Genomic DNA, 18,325 nt, shown 5'->3' with positions numbered 1-18,325 from the left:
TTTATCTTCCTGAGTTCAAATATGGCTTCAGACACAAGGTGTGTGACTCTGAGCAAGTCACTTGGCCCTGTTGACTTTAGTTTCTTCATCTGCAAAATTAGCGAGAGAAGGAAATGGCAAACCAGTCCAGTATCTTTGCCCAGAAAGTCCCAAATGGCTTCATGAAAAGTTGGACATGACTGAAAGAACTGAACAACAACAAAAGTTAGTGTTTCCTCATACTCTTCAGAATTGTAATACACACACACATATGTATACACATATTTTTACAGTATTTTGATAACATGAAAAACTGATTTAAGGAACATAATTTTTAAAATATGTAATAATTTTACAACTGGATAAAAGGGGGAGGCACATATATGTTTAGAAATTTTCCTTAATTTTATAGTTCTCTTTATATGAGAATGCTTCTTACTTTTGAAATCCTCCTCTTTGAGATATTTTGAAAATCGATCCCTTGTATGCCTTTGAACTTTTTTTGCCTCTAGCACAAGTTTCTTCTATATATTGAGTCAGAGGGTAAAGAAATTGAGAAGTTCCACAAATAACTTTACAGATCCTCTAATCCATGGCAACATATGTCTTGACATTCATTGAACTTATTACAAGAAGTAAGTTAAAGGATGACAAAAATTGATGTTTGTTTAATGAGAATTTATTAGATACTGATTGGATTCAGAGTACTGTACTGGAATGGTTACTGGGGGAAATATGAAGTTTAGTAAACCCTTGTTATCATGAACATTTCAGTCTTGTAGAAAATATGTTGGAGAAATATTCAATCTCTTGCGAGGGTAAAGGTCCCTCAACAACAGTCTTATTTACCGAGCTGGTAACAGGTGCAGCATAAAGTTTAATCTCCTTAGTAGTTCCCTTTGCATCAAGTTCATGAATATGGGAACTGGTGGTAGAGAGTGTTCCAGCTATATTAGCTTCACTAGGACAGGTGGTCTACATTGTGTTATGATCAGTCACTCTGCCAGGCAAAACATTATCCATGCCAATTTCACTAACAACAGTAGGACTGGTGGCAGAAAATGTTATGTTCTCTCTTTTTTGCAATTAAAGGACTACTAACAACCAAGTCTTCATTTATATGGTGTAAGATTTCATAAGAATGACTTCAGTTGTCTTTTTTGCATTATTTGCCTCTTCATTTGATTGAATGAACAGTTGACTTGAATAGGCATGCTCAGGATCATGAAGCGAAAGGGACTAAAGACTGGTAGTCCATTCACGTTGGAACAGTATGAACTGGAAGACACTGGTCGCAATGAGAATTAAACTACACCATCCCCTAAAAACAATCAATAAACATTTATTACATGTATAGTATGTCCCAGGTGCTGGGCTAAGCTATATCTTAGCAGTTAGGAAATAATTCATTACCAATGCAGCTGTGACAGCCCATTGGATTGATAGAGCAAAGATCAAGTAAATGCCATTTTTTTTTTTTTTGGTGGAGTACTGGGTGGAGATAAGAAAGCACCACATACAACTTCTCCAGCTTCATTGTAACCTGTTTAAATAAGTTTTAACTACAAAAAGTGGGAAATGGACATAAATTACAACATTGATTCTGATTATCTCCCTTTCCTAGACAAATTTCAACGATTATAGTTATTGCAATAGTTAGAAACCACATAAACCAACAAATGTATGACATTTGGGGCAAGAAATAAAATATTGTAGCCACAGTAAATGCCACTTTAGAATATAAGCTCAGTTATACAATACTAGGCAGTAGGATGAAAAAAAATTGTATGTGATAGTACTTCAAAAAAAGTACTTTAAAAAATACCAAAGTATAGTTTGAGGAGCTATTCAGCTAAGACAGATGATACTGAGCATTTACCAGTAAAGCTGGAAGGAAGATACCAAATAGACATGAAGATGCACATTTTAGAAAGAATATAGTCTCATTAACCATGATAGTGGAGCCATTGGTTTTGGATGCTACCACTTCAGTAGAACAAGTGGAAAAGATAAACCTAAGAAAAGTGACTGCTCTCAGTCCTCTACTTTCTACATTAGTAAACCTTAGACTCATCATTTTACTATGCTAAACTTCACTGTGTTCATTTAAAAAAAAATAGAGGTCAGACTCCATTAGTCCCAAGATATTTGAGAAAGGGGAAGATAACAAAAGAATGGAGATCAAATACTACAAATCTACAAAAATTGACTTCAAAGACATCAACCATCATTGACCTTTATGTCTGTTTTGTCATCTCTAGAAAATGTTTATGTGAATAGTTTATGCACATATTAAGAATATACTTGGTGAGACAATGAGAAGAAAAAATTTTCTGTATCAGGCCAGTCATGCAACTGACCAGGGCGTAGAGAACATAAATTCTACTGTGACTATTATTTGATTTTTTTAAAAATATTTTTTAAAGAGATCTTTTCTACTTGATAAATTTCAATGCTGTGAAATATTTTTTTCTCCAAAATAAAGTTTACAACAATAGAATATTTTAACAAAATAATGTAGTATGGCAGAAAGAGTTGCAGGATTTAGAGTCAAGACCTAGGTTCAAATATTGTCTCTAATACTTATTAGCTGTTCATATAATAATGGACACCCACTTCTTTGAACTTTGATTTTCTCATCAGCAAAACAGGCAAGTATTTTTTACACTGGGGGCAGCTAGGTGGTGCAGTGAATAGTGTGCCAGGCATGGAGTCTGAAAGACAACTTCTTCCTGAGTTCAAATCCGGCCTCAAACACTTACTACCTGTGTGACCTTGGGCAAGTCTTAACCCTGTTTACCTCCGATTCTTCTGTAAAATGAGCTGTGGAAGGAAGTGGCAAACTACTCCAATATCTTTCCCAAGAAAATCTCAGGGGTCATGAAAAGCCCAACACAATTTAAATGACTGAACATACTACAATACCTCCCAGAGTTTTGTGGGGAAAGTACTTTGTAAAATTTAAGGCAGCATAGAAATATGAGTTATTATACTAATTTTTCATTGATTATAATTCTTTTTTGTTTATTTATTTAATTTTTATTTATTATTTTTAGCCCTCTTCTCCAACCTGGGAAATAGGATGTATGACTCTTTGTCATTATGTGTCATGCCAATGAAAAAGCACTTCTTAAGTACTTAATATATGCCAGATATTGCTAAGCACTGGTAACCAAAGATAAGAAAAAGTAAAGCTCATATTCTAATTGTAGATACAACATGAAAATAACTAAATACCCAGAAAATATGTCTAGCACAGTGGTTTGATAGACACCACTAGGACTGCTGATCTTTGTCCTCAGGATTTTCCATGGGTTCGTTACTCTGAAGGTCCTTCCTAACAGGAAGCAAAGAAGTAAGAAAAGGTACCCACTGTGGTCTATTCTCTCATGTCATTTGCTTAAGTCTCCTCCCCATTCCTTTAATTGTTCAGAACGAGTAACTAGTACCCTAGTTGAATTTACTCATTTAACATCAATTAACTTTTACAAAGGAATAATTATTTCAAAGATATCACAAAAATAAAATGTACATTTTCCCCAGTGCTTCCTGTGCATACTATCTTCGTGTGTAGGGAAGTAGGGTCACAACTTACCTCAGTTCCTACATAACACTGGTCCCCACCAAGTTCACATATAGATGTGATGTGACTCCCTTACCCATGTCTTAACAATGGATTCCGTTCCTGAAGGTCACTCTCAAAGGTGGTTCTTTGTTTCTTGGGCCATAGACACTACCCTGGCTTCAAAATCCTGCCTAGGCTCAGATTCCCACAGTTTGCTATTCTGACCTCTTACAGAGAACCACAAAATCAGCTAGCTTTCCCCCAAAACCAATGAAGGGCAGAGAACTAATAGAGGAGACCAAAGGACCATTTTAAATGCCTCCATGTGCAATCAAAGGACCTTATCTTTAACATGTGACTAACAAACTGGAATCAATTACAGAAGTCTACCCAGTCTCTTCAAGGTTCATCATCATGACTCTCCCTGAAAGAGCTCCCCCAGGACCTCCACGTGAAGTGATAGCATCTAAAAACTCTACACACATGCCATCTCACCATTATAGAATAATTATAATTATTTGAGAAGATAATACACAAACATCATTGAGACACTTGCTATTTTATATTTCACTGTCACTGAATAAAGCTTGAGCAACACCAAGTGTTTCTTACTTTCTGGTGGATTTTCCTTCTGTTCATGATTCTAACCCTCTCAGCTGGTCTGCTACTATCTGTCACTAGTTACCCCAGCTACTCTGGAAGCCAATATTCTGCTGTTTGCCTGTCTGAAAAGATAGAAGAGGCCAGAGGCCTTTCAAAACCTCACCAGACAACTTAACAAAACAAAGAAGATGCAAATAGGAGATGGCTCACCCCAGACAAAGACTTGCCTAAGAGATATACTCAGGCTCAATTAGGGGGGAAAAACATTCCTCCACTGGACTCTAGAGCTCATAAAGTCATCCTGACATCTTGGGTCCAACAGAAAGGAAAGACCTGAGGATCAGAGGTAGGTCCTTTAGTATATCAATGAAATTCCAGCTCAGGATCCAATTAAAAGTAATCTCATTGCGGACAAGAAGAAAGAATATATTTCTCACCTGCTCTGAATGAGGAAGGGATGCTTTCTATTAGGCATCTCCAAGGAATACTATATTCTTCTCCTGGTTAAAACATCAGCTGGCTTTGGTAAATCCCTGGTGTGCATTTAGCAGTTTTATTGTCTACATTCCCAATTCAGAATTGTCCTCTGGGGTTCCCCAGAGGTTTAACAATGTTCTTGTCTAGTGCATTATAACAAAATGTCTTAGAACAGCCCTTGTTACACCACTCTACATTTACAAGCAGAAATCACAATTACCACCAAAAACAGTTCTGCAAGTTCACCAAACAAATGACATTTCATACAACATATCTAAGAAGAGCCTTGATCAACTCAAGGAAAATGGAAAATAAAATGGAAATGGGAAAAAATATATGCAACCAACAAAAGGGAATATAGAGAAAATGGAAAGCTGATGAACTATTATCTGAACTGAACTTTCAACAAACGTAGAGTTCTCCCTAAAAGGAACTGTGATTAGGGATCAAGGGGACATCCCCTTCTCATCCTCAAGTAAATAACTAAACTTTCCTGGGTGAAAACTTTTCCATGGTTCTCTCAGTGTCTAGGGCCATCCAACTAGCATGGGGATAAAAATCTCTATGGATGTCTTTCTATAAAAGGCACATCAAAATTTCTCCAAGTCACCATACTTTAAGTGATTCCCTTAATCATTCAGGCAATTTTTTAGGTGCATACACAAGTAATATTAAATTTCTCCTAGTGGATCTCTGCCCCAACAAGGGCATTCTGAGATCAGAAGGCTCAATATAAAGAAAAAAGAAAAAAAGATAAAACAGGGTCAAATAATTACTAAGAGTGGAGCTCACAAACGGGATTAAGTCACTCAGGTCACTGAAATAAGTTCCTCAAAAGAGAAGTCCTCCTTTAGTATTCAAGTTTTTATTAAAATCAGCCCCTTGAAAGTAATAGATGATGTCCCACATCTAATGATATTATGAAGTTCTTCTCCTCCAACCCACACTCAAACTACCATATCAGGGTCTTAGAGCTTAGTTGGCTCTACTTAGAGTTTTAGGTTAACCCTGATGACTGGAGTAGGGAGTGGGGATGAAGGTTCTCAAAAGTTATCACTGTCAAACCTAATTTATTGTATTCTTCCCTTACATGTCAATCATCAATTAATATTTACCTAATATCATCTGACCATTTATTAGCCTCCAGTATCATTTTGATCAGTTGGTATCTCCTTGTTAACACTAATAACTAATTAACAACAATTTACTTCTACAAAGTGATATTTACTAAGAAGTTATAGCAGGAACTAAAGTTTATTATCCCCCATGAATTGGAGCACATTCTCCCCTTGACATTTTGACCTTTAGGAAAAGTGGGCTCAAACTTAAAGTAGTATCTACAAAGCATGGTCCCACCAAATTTACTTCTTGGTGTGTTAGAGATACAGGAAATACTGCTTCTCAGCTGTTAGATTCATTCATTTTGTGGCTGAGTCAATCAAGTTGCTTTTCAAGGCTGCACTGACTCATCATGCTTAGCTGCTGTCATCATCCACAGACTCTGTTATTCAGTTTGAATGGCTTTTCCAACCTTTTAAACTTCAAAAGGTCACCAAGTGGTTCCTTCTGTCTCTGATAGGCATTCACCTAATTATGAAAGAACAAACACAAAAAGGCAAAGAACCCAAATTGACATTTGTTCATGGCCATGTGTTGACCTACATAGGAGAATAAGCCTGAGACCCACCCATCAGGCCCTGTAAGACCCTTTTTGCTCTTGGAACCTTTCATATGCCCATTTTCTCCTAGACCAGTAGCCAATTAAAAGGTTTTTCATCACCACAAAATTAGCTGACAGAAAACAGTCACAGAGTACTTTTTGCACACTCTGAAGTAGGGGAAAGGGCCATTGATTGTTCACTATCACACCTTTCTAGCTGCAAATTCCTCTACCCTTCTCATGGGTAGGCTCCAAGTAAAACAGATTGTACATGCTCAAATGACTGGGCCACCATTGCCTCAATGTCCTTGCACTGCATCATATAGCTTCTGCACAACCAGCATAGTTTTCAAGAAACCAGGATCAAAGTGGGACTTCAGTGATTAAATGTTTTAAACTCAGTATCCAAAAACTGAAATATTAGTTCCTTACCAACTCACCTCAACTATATGGCAACCTATCTATCTGAAACATAGCCAAGAAGTAGAAAGATTTTAAAAAGAACTCTGAGAAGTCTGATAAATTTCACAAAGCCCATCTTTTTAAAGATCCTATGCTTGGCACATAGGTCCTTGTAGGTCACCTGTTTGCTTTTATTTTACACACTATCTTAGCTACTTATTTTTCTGGTTTCTCAACCTACAGCAGATTAAAAACAGTAAATTTGAAGTATGTATGTTTGGGCAATGTATTTGAGCTTAGGCTAATGAGAAACAAAGGAACTGGGATTAGTGAACAGTAGTAGCTAACAAGGGAAGGAGACACATATGTTAAAAACAGACACATTTATTAATTATGGCAGTCTGTAGCACAACATGATATTCACCGCATCCATGGTGGGCACAAATATCATGGTGCAACTCTGAATCACAACATACAACAGACTCTCCAACTGGAAGAGAGAACCAAAACATTTATTCAGACACCAGAAAACCAAAGCTGTCATAGCAACAAAAATCTATGCACAATAACAATGCAGAGGACAACACCATCCCCAAGCCTTCCCTCTGTTAGGCTTCCCACAAATCAGCTCCATTAAACAGATCACAAGGAGGCTTCCCTTAAATAAAATGCCCTTCTCACACTCACAGCCAGCTGCTGGGTTGTCTGCATCCTTCAGTTCTGTCTTCCTCTCAGCTCTGCTCTAGCCCCGCCTCTTCCTGTTTCATCCATTCTGCAAACTCCTCCCACCACAGGCTCCATGTGACTCAGACTCAAGTGACTCAGGCTTCCATGTGAACCGGGAAGGTCACATGGGCCTGTTAATAGATGGAAAAGATCGTCCCATTAAGAAGCAAAATTACCTTAACAATAAGCAAAAGGACACTATCAATACACAGTCTAGATAACGTAGTATCAGAACAAACTTCCACAGATGTCTCATTTAGCCCTGAGGCTTCTCCTGCATTGTATCAGAGTGTAAAAATCAATGTACATGTTGAAGAGGTAAAGGGAAGGCAATAAGCATTTATTAAGTGCCTCCTATGTGACTGTCACTACGCTAAGCACTATTCAGATATTATCTTAATTGACAGAAACATCTCATCAGGAAAAAGTGTCATTGTCAATTCATTCTGTTGAAAATGGACAATATGAGGTACACTTTAGAGAGATATCCATCCAAAATAATTAAAGGGAAAAGTATACACCTTAGTGTTTAAAAAAGGACTGAATCCTTCTCTGCTATTGGAAATCTCCAATATCTAGAAAAAAATTTATTTCATGAGAAATTATTCCTAGATAGCTATGGTTTTACTGAACTATTTTGTTTCTTGGTTGAATAGGATTCTAGCCTCATTGGATTTAGAGCTAGTAGGGAAACCTGAGGAATCTTTGTAGCCTAGCCATTTTATACAGAAGGAAACTGAGGCCCAAAGAGGTGAGAAAATGCCCAAGCTAACACAGCTGGTTTGTGGCAGAGTTGAAGCCAGAACAATTATCTTCATCCACATGATGCCCAAACATCCAGTCATTTCTCCCAGTTATGTCACTGAGTTCAGTCGGCCAGCCAAACATCATTGGTTTCATGGTGGCAAATAGCCAGTCTTGATTTTTTTTTATCCAAGTAGACTGAAGGTTTTAGAATCACATAAACACAAACAAATTCTCCAGCCACAAATTAGAAAACAAACAAACAAAAAAACCTGTTTTAAACAAATCATGGGTGTATACACAGGGAGAATATAATGTGCCTTTCAAAACATGTGGCCAATTTAATGATTCCTTTTGTACACAATAGATTTCTGACTGCCAAGTGTCATGAACAATATTATGTCATTAAAAAGAAGTGATAAACCTGCTCCAAGAGGCAAGAGATTGAATCCTAATTGTCTTCTATTTATGTCTTGGCAATGTAACCCCAGACAAATTACTTGTCTTTTCTTGTCCTTAGTTATTTCACCTATAAAATGAGTGATAATAATTCTATTTCTTCCTAATGTCATAGTCTATACCAGGTGCTGTTAACTTGAGGTCCCTTTCAACTCAGATAAATTTTAATTGGCAGGTACTCCGTGGATACTTGTAGATTAGAGCTTTCTCACAACCTACATAATTTGCTCTTTCTCTCTTCTGTAACCCCTATTCATGGAATTTCTTTAAAAGTTTATAGCCTCAGAGCCTTGTGTCATATTCAGGCATTAGGACCAAGAAGTACTAGCTAGACATCCTGGGATGTGGAAAATTGATTTCAGTGCTGCCAAAAAGAGTACAAATGCTTCAAAGTTCACTAAATATTGCTGCTTACTCTGTCCCACTGGAATCTGAGAAACAGAATTTTTTTTTTTTTTAATACAAAGGCTATGGACAGTACAGGAATTAACATTTTTCATCACTGCTTTGAGTTTTGGCCTAAAAGATATCTTACATGTTAATGTGGGTACACTGAGATTTTTCTGTAACAAATACGCTTTTAAATACCTCAAAATAATAATATTTAAAAATAATAACTACTTTTTAAGGTATTAAATTTTCAAAGCACTTCTTCCATATTATTTCATTTGATTCTTAGTAATGAGAACTTTTTCACCTAAATAAGGTAGAGTGACAGGCCTGGAGTCGAGAAGATAACTTCCTGAGTTCAAATCCAGTCTCAGACACTCACAATCAGTGTGACCCCTGGGCAAGTTACTTGATCCTGTTTACTTCAGTTTCTTCATTTGGAAAATGAAGTGGACAAGGAATGGCAAACCACTCCATTATCTTTGCCAAAAAAACCCCAAATGTGGGGTCATGAAGAGACAAACATGACTGAACCCCAAATAACAACTGGCCATTTCAAGTGGCTTCCTCTATCAAGTCACCTCTAGCCATGATCTATTTTATTACTCTATTAGTGTCTTTCCACCAGCCACCTAGCTACTGTTGGCATAACCTCTGTGCTACCATTCCCAACCCATTTCCAGTCCTAGAACCAGAATCAAATCCATACTTCCATCCCTACTGTCAATCTACTCAGACTGACAAACCCTTGGCTCCCCTTTGACTCCACTTACCTGTTTTCAGTAATTTTCAAACCAAAGTACTCCCCACCTCCTTGTGTATTGTTTCTCCTTCTAAAAACTGTAAGTTCCTTGGGGATGAGGGCTTTCTTTTCTATTATTTTTTATATCCTCAGGCCTTAGCACGGGGCTGGACAGTAATGTTTACTAGGTATTTTCATGTATTTGTTCATTCATCTACAGAAGCAGACTACTGATAAAAAAAAAAAAAAGGAAGTTCTGGGATGATTATGAAATAGTATGTAGCCTATAGGAAACAGTCCTGTTTTCAAATGATGAGTGTGTTCAATTTGAGTTTTCTAGCATAAACCTACATCTAGCCACATTGTGAAACATTTTTTTCTTCAACAAAATGTGCTCCATTTATGCTGAATTTTGTGTACAGAGAATGGATTAGGAATAAAGTGAGGAGATCATGCAAGTAAAAATTACCAGATAAAATCAACATAATTTGCAAAAGGTAAAATGGCAAACCCATGACCGGCATAGAAAACATTTGTGGTTTACAGATCTTTTCTAATCAAGTTGTTCAGAGGGGCTGTATAATAAGGCAATAAAGTGGAAAAGAAAAGAATGTGGAGTCTTAAAAAACCAAGACTCAAATCTTAGCATTTCCAATTAGAGTTATGACTAGTTGGTTAACTATAAGCTCTTTAAGGACAAGGGTTGTTTTGTTTCTGTCTTTGTATCCTTAATCCTCTATCTAATGCGTTTCATAAGATAGGCAACAAATAAATGTTTTCTTGGATAAGTGAAATTACAATCCACCTCTCTGGGCCTCAGGTTTTTTTTTTAATATGGTAATAATAAGCATATAACTGAATTTTCACGATTATTGTCAGAATCAGATGAGATGATGGATGTGAAAGTGTCTTATAAGCATAAAGGCCTAGACAATTGTGAATTATTCTTTACAACTGAGGTCACTTAATATTATTAGGCATTTTCTCCATAGAAGAAATTAAATGATTACAGGTGAAGGGTAGTTCTGAAAAGATAGTTTAGACTATTTCTACACAAGTTCAGTGAATGATAACTTTTGGTTCTTTTAATTTTTTTATTTTAAAGATCTTTAGAATTTTATTTTCTCCATTTACATGCAAAAACAATTTTCAACATTTGTTTTTAAAATTTTGAGTTCCAAATTCTTTCCCTCCCTCTCTACCTCCTCATTGAGAAGACAATTTGATATAGGTCACACATGTGTAGTCATGCAAAACATATTTCCATATTAGTCATGTCATAAAAGAAACCATAAACCAAAATTAAATACCCAAGAAAAATAATGAAAGTAAAAAAAATGTTTAAATCTGCATTCAGACTCTTCAGTTCTTTCTCTGGATGGATAACATTTTTCATCATAAGTCCTTCAAAGCTGTCTTAGATCATTACATTGTTGAGAATAGCTAAGTCACTCATAGTTGATCACCTTATAATATTATTGTTACTGTGTATAATTTTCTCCTGGTTCTACTCATTTCACTTTGCATCAGATCATGTAAGTCTTTCCAGGTTTTTCTGAAAGCATCCTGCTCATCATTTCCTATAGCACTATAATATTGCATCACAATCATATACCACAACCTGTTCAGTCATTCCTCAATTGATGAGCACCCCTCAGTTTCCAAATCATTGCCACCAGAAAAAGAGCTGCTATAAGTATTTTTGCACATGTGGGTCCTTTTTCCCATTTTTATGATCTCCTTGGGATACAGCATCAGGGACAGAAAAGCCAACTGAAGCTCAGAAAGCCATAATTGAAAATGGAACTGGATTTTCCTTGTCATTCTTTCCTTCTCCAGGGACTAGGACAAAAAGCAACCAATTCACATCATCCACCAGGATGATGTTAGTATGACTACAGTCAGGGTTTTGTTGTTTAGTTTTGTTTTTTCTGCTCCTGCTGATTTCCCCAAAGCCGAAAGTCTATGGGGAAAATGCTTCTCAGATTTTCTGCCTCTAATCTTTCTCTGGATCCCTGTAACTGCAATTCCTGTGAATCAGATCTACCCATAAGATGGTCAAAGAGTAGGGAAGGAAACCAATAGGAAAAATTGTAATCAATTAATTTGGTGGTTGTCTTGTCATTCATTTCATTTACTAATATTTTCTTTTCCATTGGGTATACATTGCATAGGGCAAATAGTGTAGTATAGTAAATGGAATGCAGAAAAAGAAGTTAAGAAACACAGTTTCCAGTCCTGGATCCAATGCCTTTGAGCTATGTCATCTTTGACAACTTTATAAGACCAAGGAAACATGAGCTAGAAATGACAATAGAGATAGATTAATTACCACTCATAATCTCTCAAAATGATGCTCAGAAAAGCCAACTAATAGAATTAGAATCCAAACTCAAATTGTCATGTTTAATATGGCACACTAATTTCTCTAGATTCCTCTTCTGCAAAATAAGAAATCTGGTCTATCTGATCTCTGTGATCCTTTCATTCTTGATTCTTAGCAATTCCTTCAAAAACAAATGGCTTGCTAGCTTTTGTTTTTCCATCATCTTCATTTCTACAAATATGTGCTAGTTTTTTTGTTTGCTTGCTTGCTTTTTTTTTGGCCATTCTTCAATTAACAACCATATACTTTATTTCAGTTCTTTGCTACTCTAAAAAAGTATTTCTTTAAATTTCTTGATAAACAGGATACTTTTCTTTTGTCATGCAAGAAAATCTGCTGTTTACAATTTAGAATACAAGGCAGTAAAATTCTTTATTCTGTAAATCTGTTATTGGCAAAGGGAAGTATCAGTTGCCACAAATAGAAGTGTGACAATCAGGGACAAATGAGCTTTGAATGCTTGACATTTCCTCCAGGTATTTATAGTACCTAGAAAACACCAGTGATGTCAGCTTCTCAACTTGTCAGCCACTGTCCTTGGGAGCAGTTCTTAATGTTTCACAAAATGAGACACAAACTTTCTAATCTGGTAGTCTGCCATTGGTCCAAGCAGCCCAAGACAAATCAAAATTCATCTCTGTTTGACCTTGCCCAAGAATTAGGATAAAGAAAGGCAAAGTACTGGGGCTATATGTGACTACCAATTAAGTACTGAAATACAGGTTTATTCTAAAATTCCATTACTTATGTCGAGAAAGAGAAAATAATGTTCCCTCTCCTACTTTGCCACCATACTTCTTATATTTTAACTATTTGGAGTGACACCTACCAACAAGATCTCTTAGTGAAATGTTATGAATATTTTAAAACTTTCTTAACACAATTCCAAATTGCTTTCTAGAATGTTTGGAAGGATTCACAACTTCACCAAGGCTATATCTGCATACCTGACTTCCCATAGCTCCTCCAACATTGATTAGTTCTCTTTTGTCATCTCTGTCATTTTACTGGATGCAAAGTGAATCCATGGGATTTTTTTAGTTTTGCACTTCTATTTTTATTTTCATTTATAATCTTTATTTTGTGGTCAGGTTATACTTTAGGCCACAATGTTCTGCGTCACTTGAAATCCGGTCACTTAATGTCACTGAAGAGGCTAATTATTTTTGTGTTTCTTCTGTGTTCTGCAGGAACCTCAAAAAGAGGGAACTAAATTCCCTTGCTCAACTCTTCTCCTTCTCTAAATTGCCAGAGAGAACAAGCCGAGATGTTTCCAGAGCAGTAGAAATAATGGAGACTTCAATCCAATCGGTCAAAGAAAAAGTTTCCCTGAAGCACAAGAACTCTTGGCATCCAACTGGTAAATATGACTTCTCTTTTTCATCTCCTCCCTTCCTCCCTGCCTCCCACAAACCCCATGACTTTTCAACAATGAACAAGGAGAAGCAGCAGGGTCACCTTTCAAATGAAAGTTCTCTTGGTTTCATCTGGCAGGGTGTTTTCTTATTTGGCTCCAGGCAAAAATACAGTTCATCCCTGACTATTCAGTCAGTAGAAAAGTGCCAGTTCTTAGAAAATACTTATAAAACAATCACTATATTTTTTATTTTTTGTGTGCCCAGGGAAAGAACCTTCTGCAATTTCAGTTATGTCCTGAGCCAATGCTTGACAATTTGAATAGCCTACCTTGCTGAATCAAAAGCAATCACAAACATGAGGAACAAACAATATGGCTGGTGTGCCAGCTAACCACTAACATCTCAGTATGAAAAAAAACCTGTTCAGGTTTCAGAGACGTCAATTCTCTTTCAGGGAATCAGGTTTTGTGGCTCCCGAACTGAGAGGTTTAGAAGATTGCGATTTTGTATATACCTCTCCACAAAGCCCCAGGTTTATGCAATCCTTAGCTAGAAGCATATTGTTTTTATAGTCATATGTGAAATCAGATGAAAACTGACTTATTTCCAAAAACCTTTAGCCTTCGGGAAGGGGACTGTTAGGAAAGAAAGGAACAGAATCCCTCAGAAAAAGAGTTCCCTAGGTAATAAAAAGTTATGGTTAAGTGATTTTTCTCAAGTAGTCAAAGGTTAATCTAAAACTGTTTTTGTTATCCCTACAGAAAATATTTCTTACATGAATGAATTAATGAAAAAAAAACAGTTGCTTATATGTTTATTTTACTTCTTATTGCCAGATACTATGCTAGGCACTGAGGGTACAATTTCCAAAATAAAACAACCCCTGACCTCCAGGACTTCTCATTCTAATAGGAGACTACACATTTAAGACAAAGATAACCAGCAGAGGCAGTGTTGGGCTGGACAGTTATAGGGATTGTGAATGCAGTGATAGTAGAATGAAATGCTCTTTTCATTCACAATAGAAGTCTTGATGTGTTTACTGTTCTCAAAGTGAGCTGGAAAGTGGGAGGGAGGTAGTACTCCCTTTCACGAAAGGTTCAGATGGCAAAGTTCCCAGATAAGCTTAGGCTTACCATCAGGAGATGGAGGTCCCAGTTAAATGAGAATCGTGGTCTGGGGTCAGCTAGATATAGTGGGTTAAATGAATGTTCACTCATCAATAAGGGCAGATAACTCCCAAGGGTGAGATTTCAAAGCTGAGTGGATCAGCTAGGGAGGGAAGAAGGCAGTTGTCTCTGGAGGTCAAAGATATTAATCAACTTTCCTCTCTAAGTTAATTAAATCATTGAAACTTTGATCAAGGACATTGAAAATTGGGTGATTATTTTATGAATGATTTTTAGGAAAAGATGCCTCTTTACTATGCTAAAGATTTTGGGATAAATTATACTTTTACCACCTCTTTCCTATAGGAAAACTTCCCTAATTCCCTAGTCAGATTGCTATTCAGTCATTTTTTTTAGTTGTGTCTGACTCTTTGTGATCCCATTTGAAGTTTTCTTGGCAAAGATAATGGAGTGGTTTATCATTTATTTCTCCAGTTCATTTTTCAGATTTAAGAACTCAGGCAAACAAGTTTAAGTGACTTGCCCAGGATTATGCAACTAGCAAGTGTCTGAGGCAGGATTTGAACTCCAGAACAATCCTCCTGATTCCAGGTTTAGAACTCTGTCCATTGTACCATCTAGCTGCCCTAGTCAGAGATTACTTTCCCTTCATTTGACTTAGGCTCACATTTTGTATCTAACTTGAGCTTTTATATTATATTCTATCTTGCACTGTAGTTATTTTAGAGCACTACATATCTATCTCTCTGTTATATTCTGCTAGATCATAAACTTCCAGGAGGCAAGAAATTTGCAATATACCTAAACTTTGGGTATGAATGCAGATTATGCGTGACCATATGCATTCAGACCAACATCATAGTTACTTTGCTCCAGAAACAGACTGTCATACTGGAAAAAGGAGTGTAGTGTGAATTCTCCTTACACATGGCATTACATCTCCTATTTTCATGGTTAAATTGTAGGACTAATCAAAGACACTTCTATTTGTAATGTAAATGTCTTCTTTGGGCATTTTTAAAAATTTGTCTTCCTCTTTAGAATATATGCTCCTTGAGGTCTGTTTTTACCTTTCTTTGTATCCCCAGTGTTTAGCACAGTGCCTACTAGATCACAGCAAGCACTTAACAAATGTCCATTGACTGACAGGTTTTTATTCAGGCAGTAAACAAAGATATTGGTGAAGTTTTTTCCATCCCGAGATCAAGGCTGCAAGAAATGTCACTTTATGGGACATTTGGTCATTTCATTTTACAGACTCACAAAGAGTAAAACCAAGCAAACCACCATGAAGATAATTGTAATTTATGATTCAATACCCTTCGCAGAGGATGAAGATGTAGAGAAAAAAATTTATGACATCTTTGACAAAACCTTCCAGACTAAATCACTGTATATCTTCTTATCAGTTTCAGTGCAAAGGCTGTCACAGGGGAGTACAGCAACAACAAAAAGTGATGAAAGATAGAGCTTGATACTGAGAGATGAAAGAAGTCAGAGGCTTTTAGACTACTAAGAATCGTCATAACTATAAGTCAAGGATGCCTTCTTCAAAAAGAGAGTGGAAGGCTCTGAATTTGGCAAATAGCAAGAGATGTCATAAAATGAACTTGAATTGATCTTAGCACTCAAGAAATGACTGCTTGCTACTAACATTACAATTATTTCACAGAGTTCCGTATGCGTCAGATCTCAACGAATTAAAGCCAATGTCAAAGTCAACACCAAATTAGAAGTTACTATTTGCAACTATAACAACTCCTAACAAACCAATTTAAATGTTTTTGACTCTAAAAACTAGGGAAAGGATAGAAGTAAAAACTGCCTCTGGGCAGCACCATTTGTGAGAGTTTACTTAATGTAAGCAATCTCCCCGATACAGATGCCAAAGAGCTACAAACTGTTGCAACCAATCAGTACTTGATCTCCATGCCAAATGGAAAAATTTCAGAGCCAAGAGCAATACTGATTTAGAATACAAGATAATTTGCAAAATATAGCAAAAAAGTGCAAGAAAGATAAATTGTATTGTTCTCACTACAGGTGACTAGATATACAAAATGGTTTCACTTGGGTTTTCAGAGCTACAAAAAGATTTCATCTTTTGTTTGTTACCTGTACAGAAAGTCAAATATATAACCAAATTAATTGACCAGAAACATTTTGTTACCGTTATGCTCAGACAAATGCTGGCACTACAGCGAGCAATTGTGAGAAAGGTGGATGAGACAGGCTAGTTCAGTTGGAGATAGCTTCAGAGCCACTGTTATTGGTATGCATAGATCATGATGGCAAGCAGGTGATATGTTACTGGGGTTATTTAAGCAAAAAAACTGGGTGATCTGAGTCAGTGGATTTATTTAGGGAAACCTACTTACATGCCTTGGAGATATAAGTGAGCCTCCAGGAATGGGGAAAAGTACCAGTATGTTATTTAAATTTCCAAGAAGTTTGGAGGGACCAAAGAAAATAGCCAAGGGCAGAGTATATGTATCTATCAGGCACTGCTCTGGTGTCTGGTATTTTGTGACAGTGTTTGTTCCTATCCTTACATAGAGGAAGGTCAATGTAATGGTAAGGACTGAGCCTGATGAAAAGGCTTCTCAAACACAGCCCCAGCTGAATTTCTGATACAGCAGTAGTTTTGAAATTCTGCCTCATCCCCTTTAGGCCACAATGAGAAACTATTAAGTGTTAGAAAACTATGAGGTCTGGGTAATCATCTGCACCAACTGTTCCTTCGTAGAACATTAGTTGGTAGAACTGCAATTCTCTAATTGGGCTAGTTTGTCCTCCTCTAGTGGAAAAGATAATGGTCAAATCTCCTAGATGATAGATCTGGCAGTTCTTAATGTAATAATGTGAATATTTGTAAATGAAGAGATTTCTGAAGCCCTTTAAAGTACCCCCCACAAGGATCAGGTGTAATATGTGAAACCATGTCTTTAACAGATGTTCTGCCAGCTGACTTATTGAGCACCATTGCCAAAGTTTCTGGATGCTTGCCTTACATGTCGCCACCCAAATGTCCAAATTCTTGCTTAGCAAACAAGTACAGGCTCATTACAGGAGCCTGCAACAACAGGTAATTAATATTTACTTTCTTATTTTTCTCAACCTTTGATTTTATTATGGACAGTTCATCATAGGCAATTCAGGTACTATAAGATACAAAATGCCATCCCCAATCACTTTGGAGGTAAATACTACTAAGAGTATATAGCTCTATTCCTCAAAAAGTAGAAAGAATATCTACTCTCTTACTAAAAGAAAAAAAAGAAAAATCTTCAATAGCTCCTTGTTATCTACACTATAACATATAAACAACATAGCCAAGGACTCAAGGCTCTCTGTCATTTGATTTCAATCTATCTCTCCAAGCTTATCTATCACATCTATCCCAGGTGAATTTTCATCCCATTCAAACTATTTTACTTTGTATTAACTCATTAGACTTTATATGGTTCTATTTTCATGTTTTTGCTTGTATCATTCTCTCTGCCTAAATGTTCATTCCCTCCATCTCTATGCATTGGAAAATGACCAATTTCTCAAGGTCCAGGTAGCCCTTTCAATGAAGTCTTCTCTTATTACCATGAAGAAAAGTCATAGGACTCACAATATCTTAGAATCGTGGAATCAGGTATCATGGAGTTCACTGTCCTCCTCCATTGTATAAATGAGAAAACAGGCCAAGATAGGTA

The 18,325-nt window shown here is 36.6% G+C and overlaps 1 protein-coding gene across 1 annotated transcript in view; it reads left to right on the top strand.

The window, feature by feature from the left end:
• The first annotated feature begins 1,203 nt into the window (after nucleotides 1–1,203).
• The window catches only part of TPO (thyroid peroxidase), a 179,241-nt gene continuing 162,119 nt past the window's right edge, over nucleotides 1,204–18,325 (top strand). The window contains exons 1-3 of the mRNA XM_072631561.1: nucleotides 1,204–1,250; nucleotides 13,225–13,493; nucleotides 17,574–17,706. Of these exons, the coding sequence (XP_072487662.1) occupies nucleotides 1,204–1,250; nucleotides 13,225–13,493; nucleotides 17,574–17,706 (449 nt within the window). The remainder of the gene's footprint in view (nucleotides 1,251–13,224; nucleotides 13,494–17,573; nucleotides 17,707–18,325) is intronic.

The sequence above is a fragment of the Notamacropus eugenii genome, chromosome 1 (assembly GCF_028372415.1).
Source record: "Notamacropus eugenii isolate mMacEug1 chromosome 1, mMacEug1.pri_v2, whole genome shotgun sequence".
Taxonomy (NCBI): Eukaryota; Metazoa; Chordata; class Mammalia; order Diprotodontia; family Macropodidae; genus Notamacropus; species Notamacropus eugenii.
Note: the sequence above shows the minus strand (reverse complement) of the source record. Positions and strands in the feature narration are given on the sequence as shown.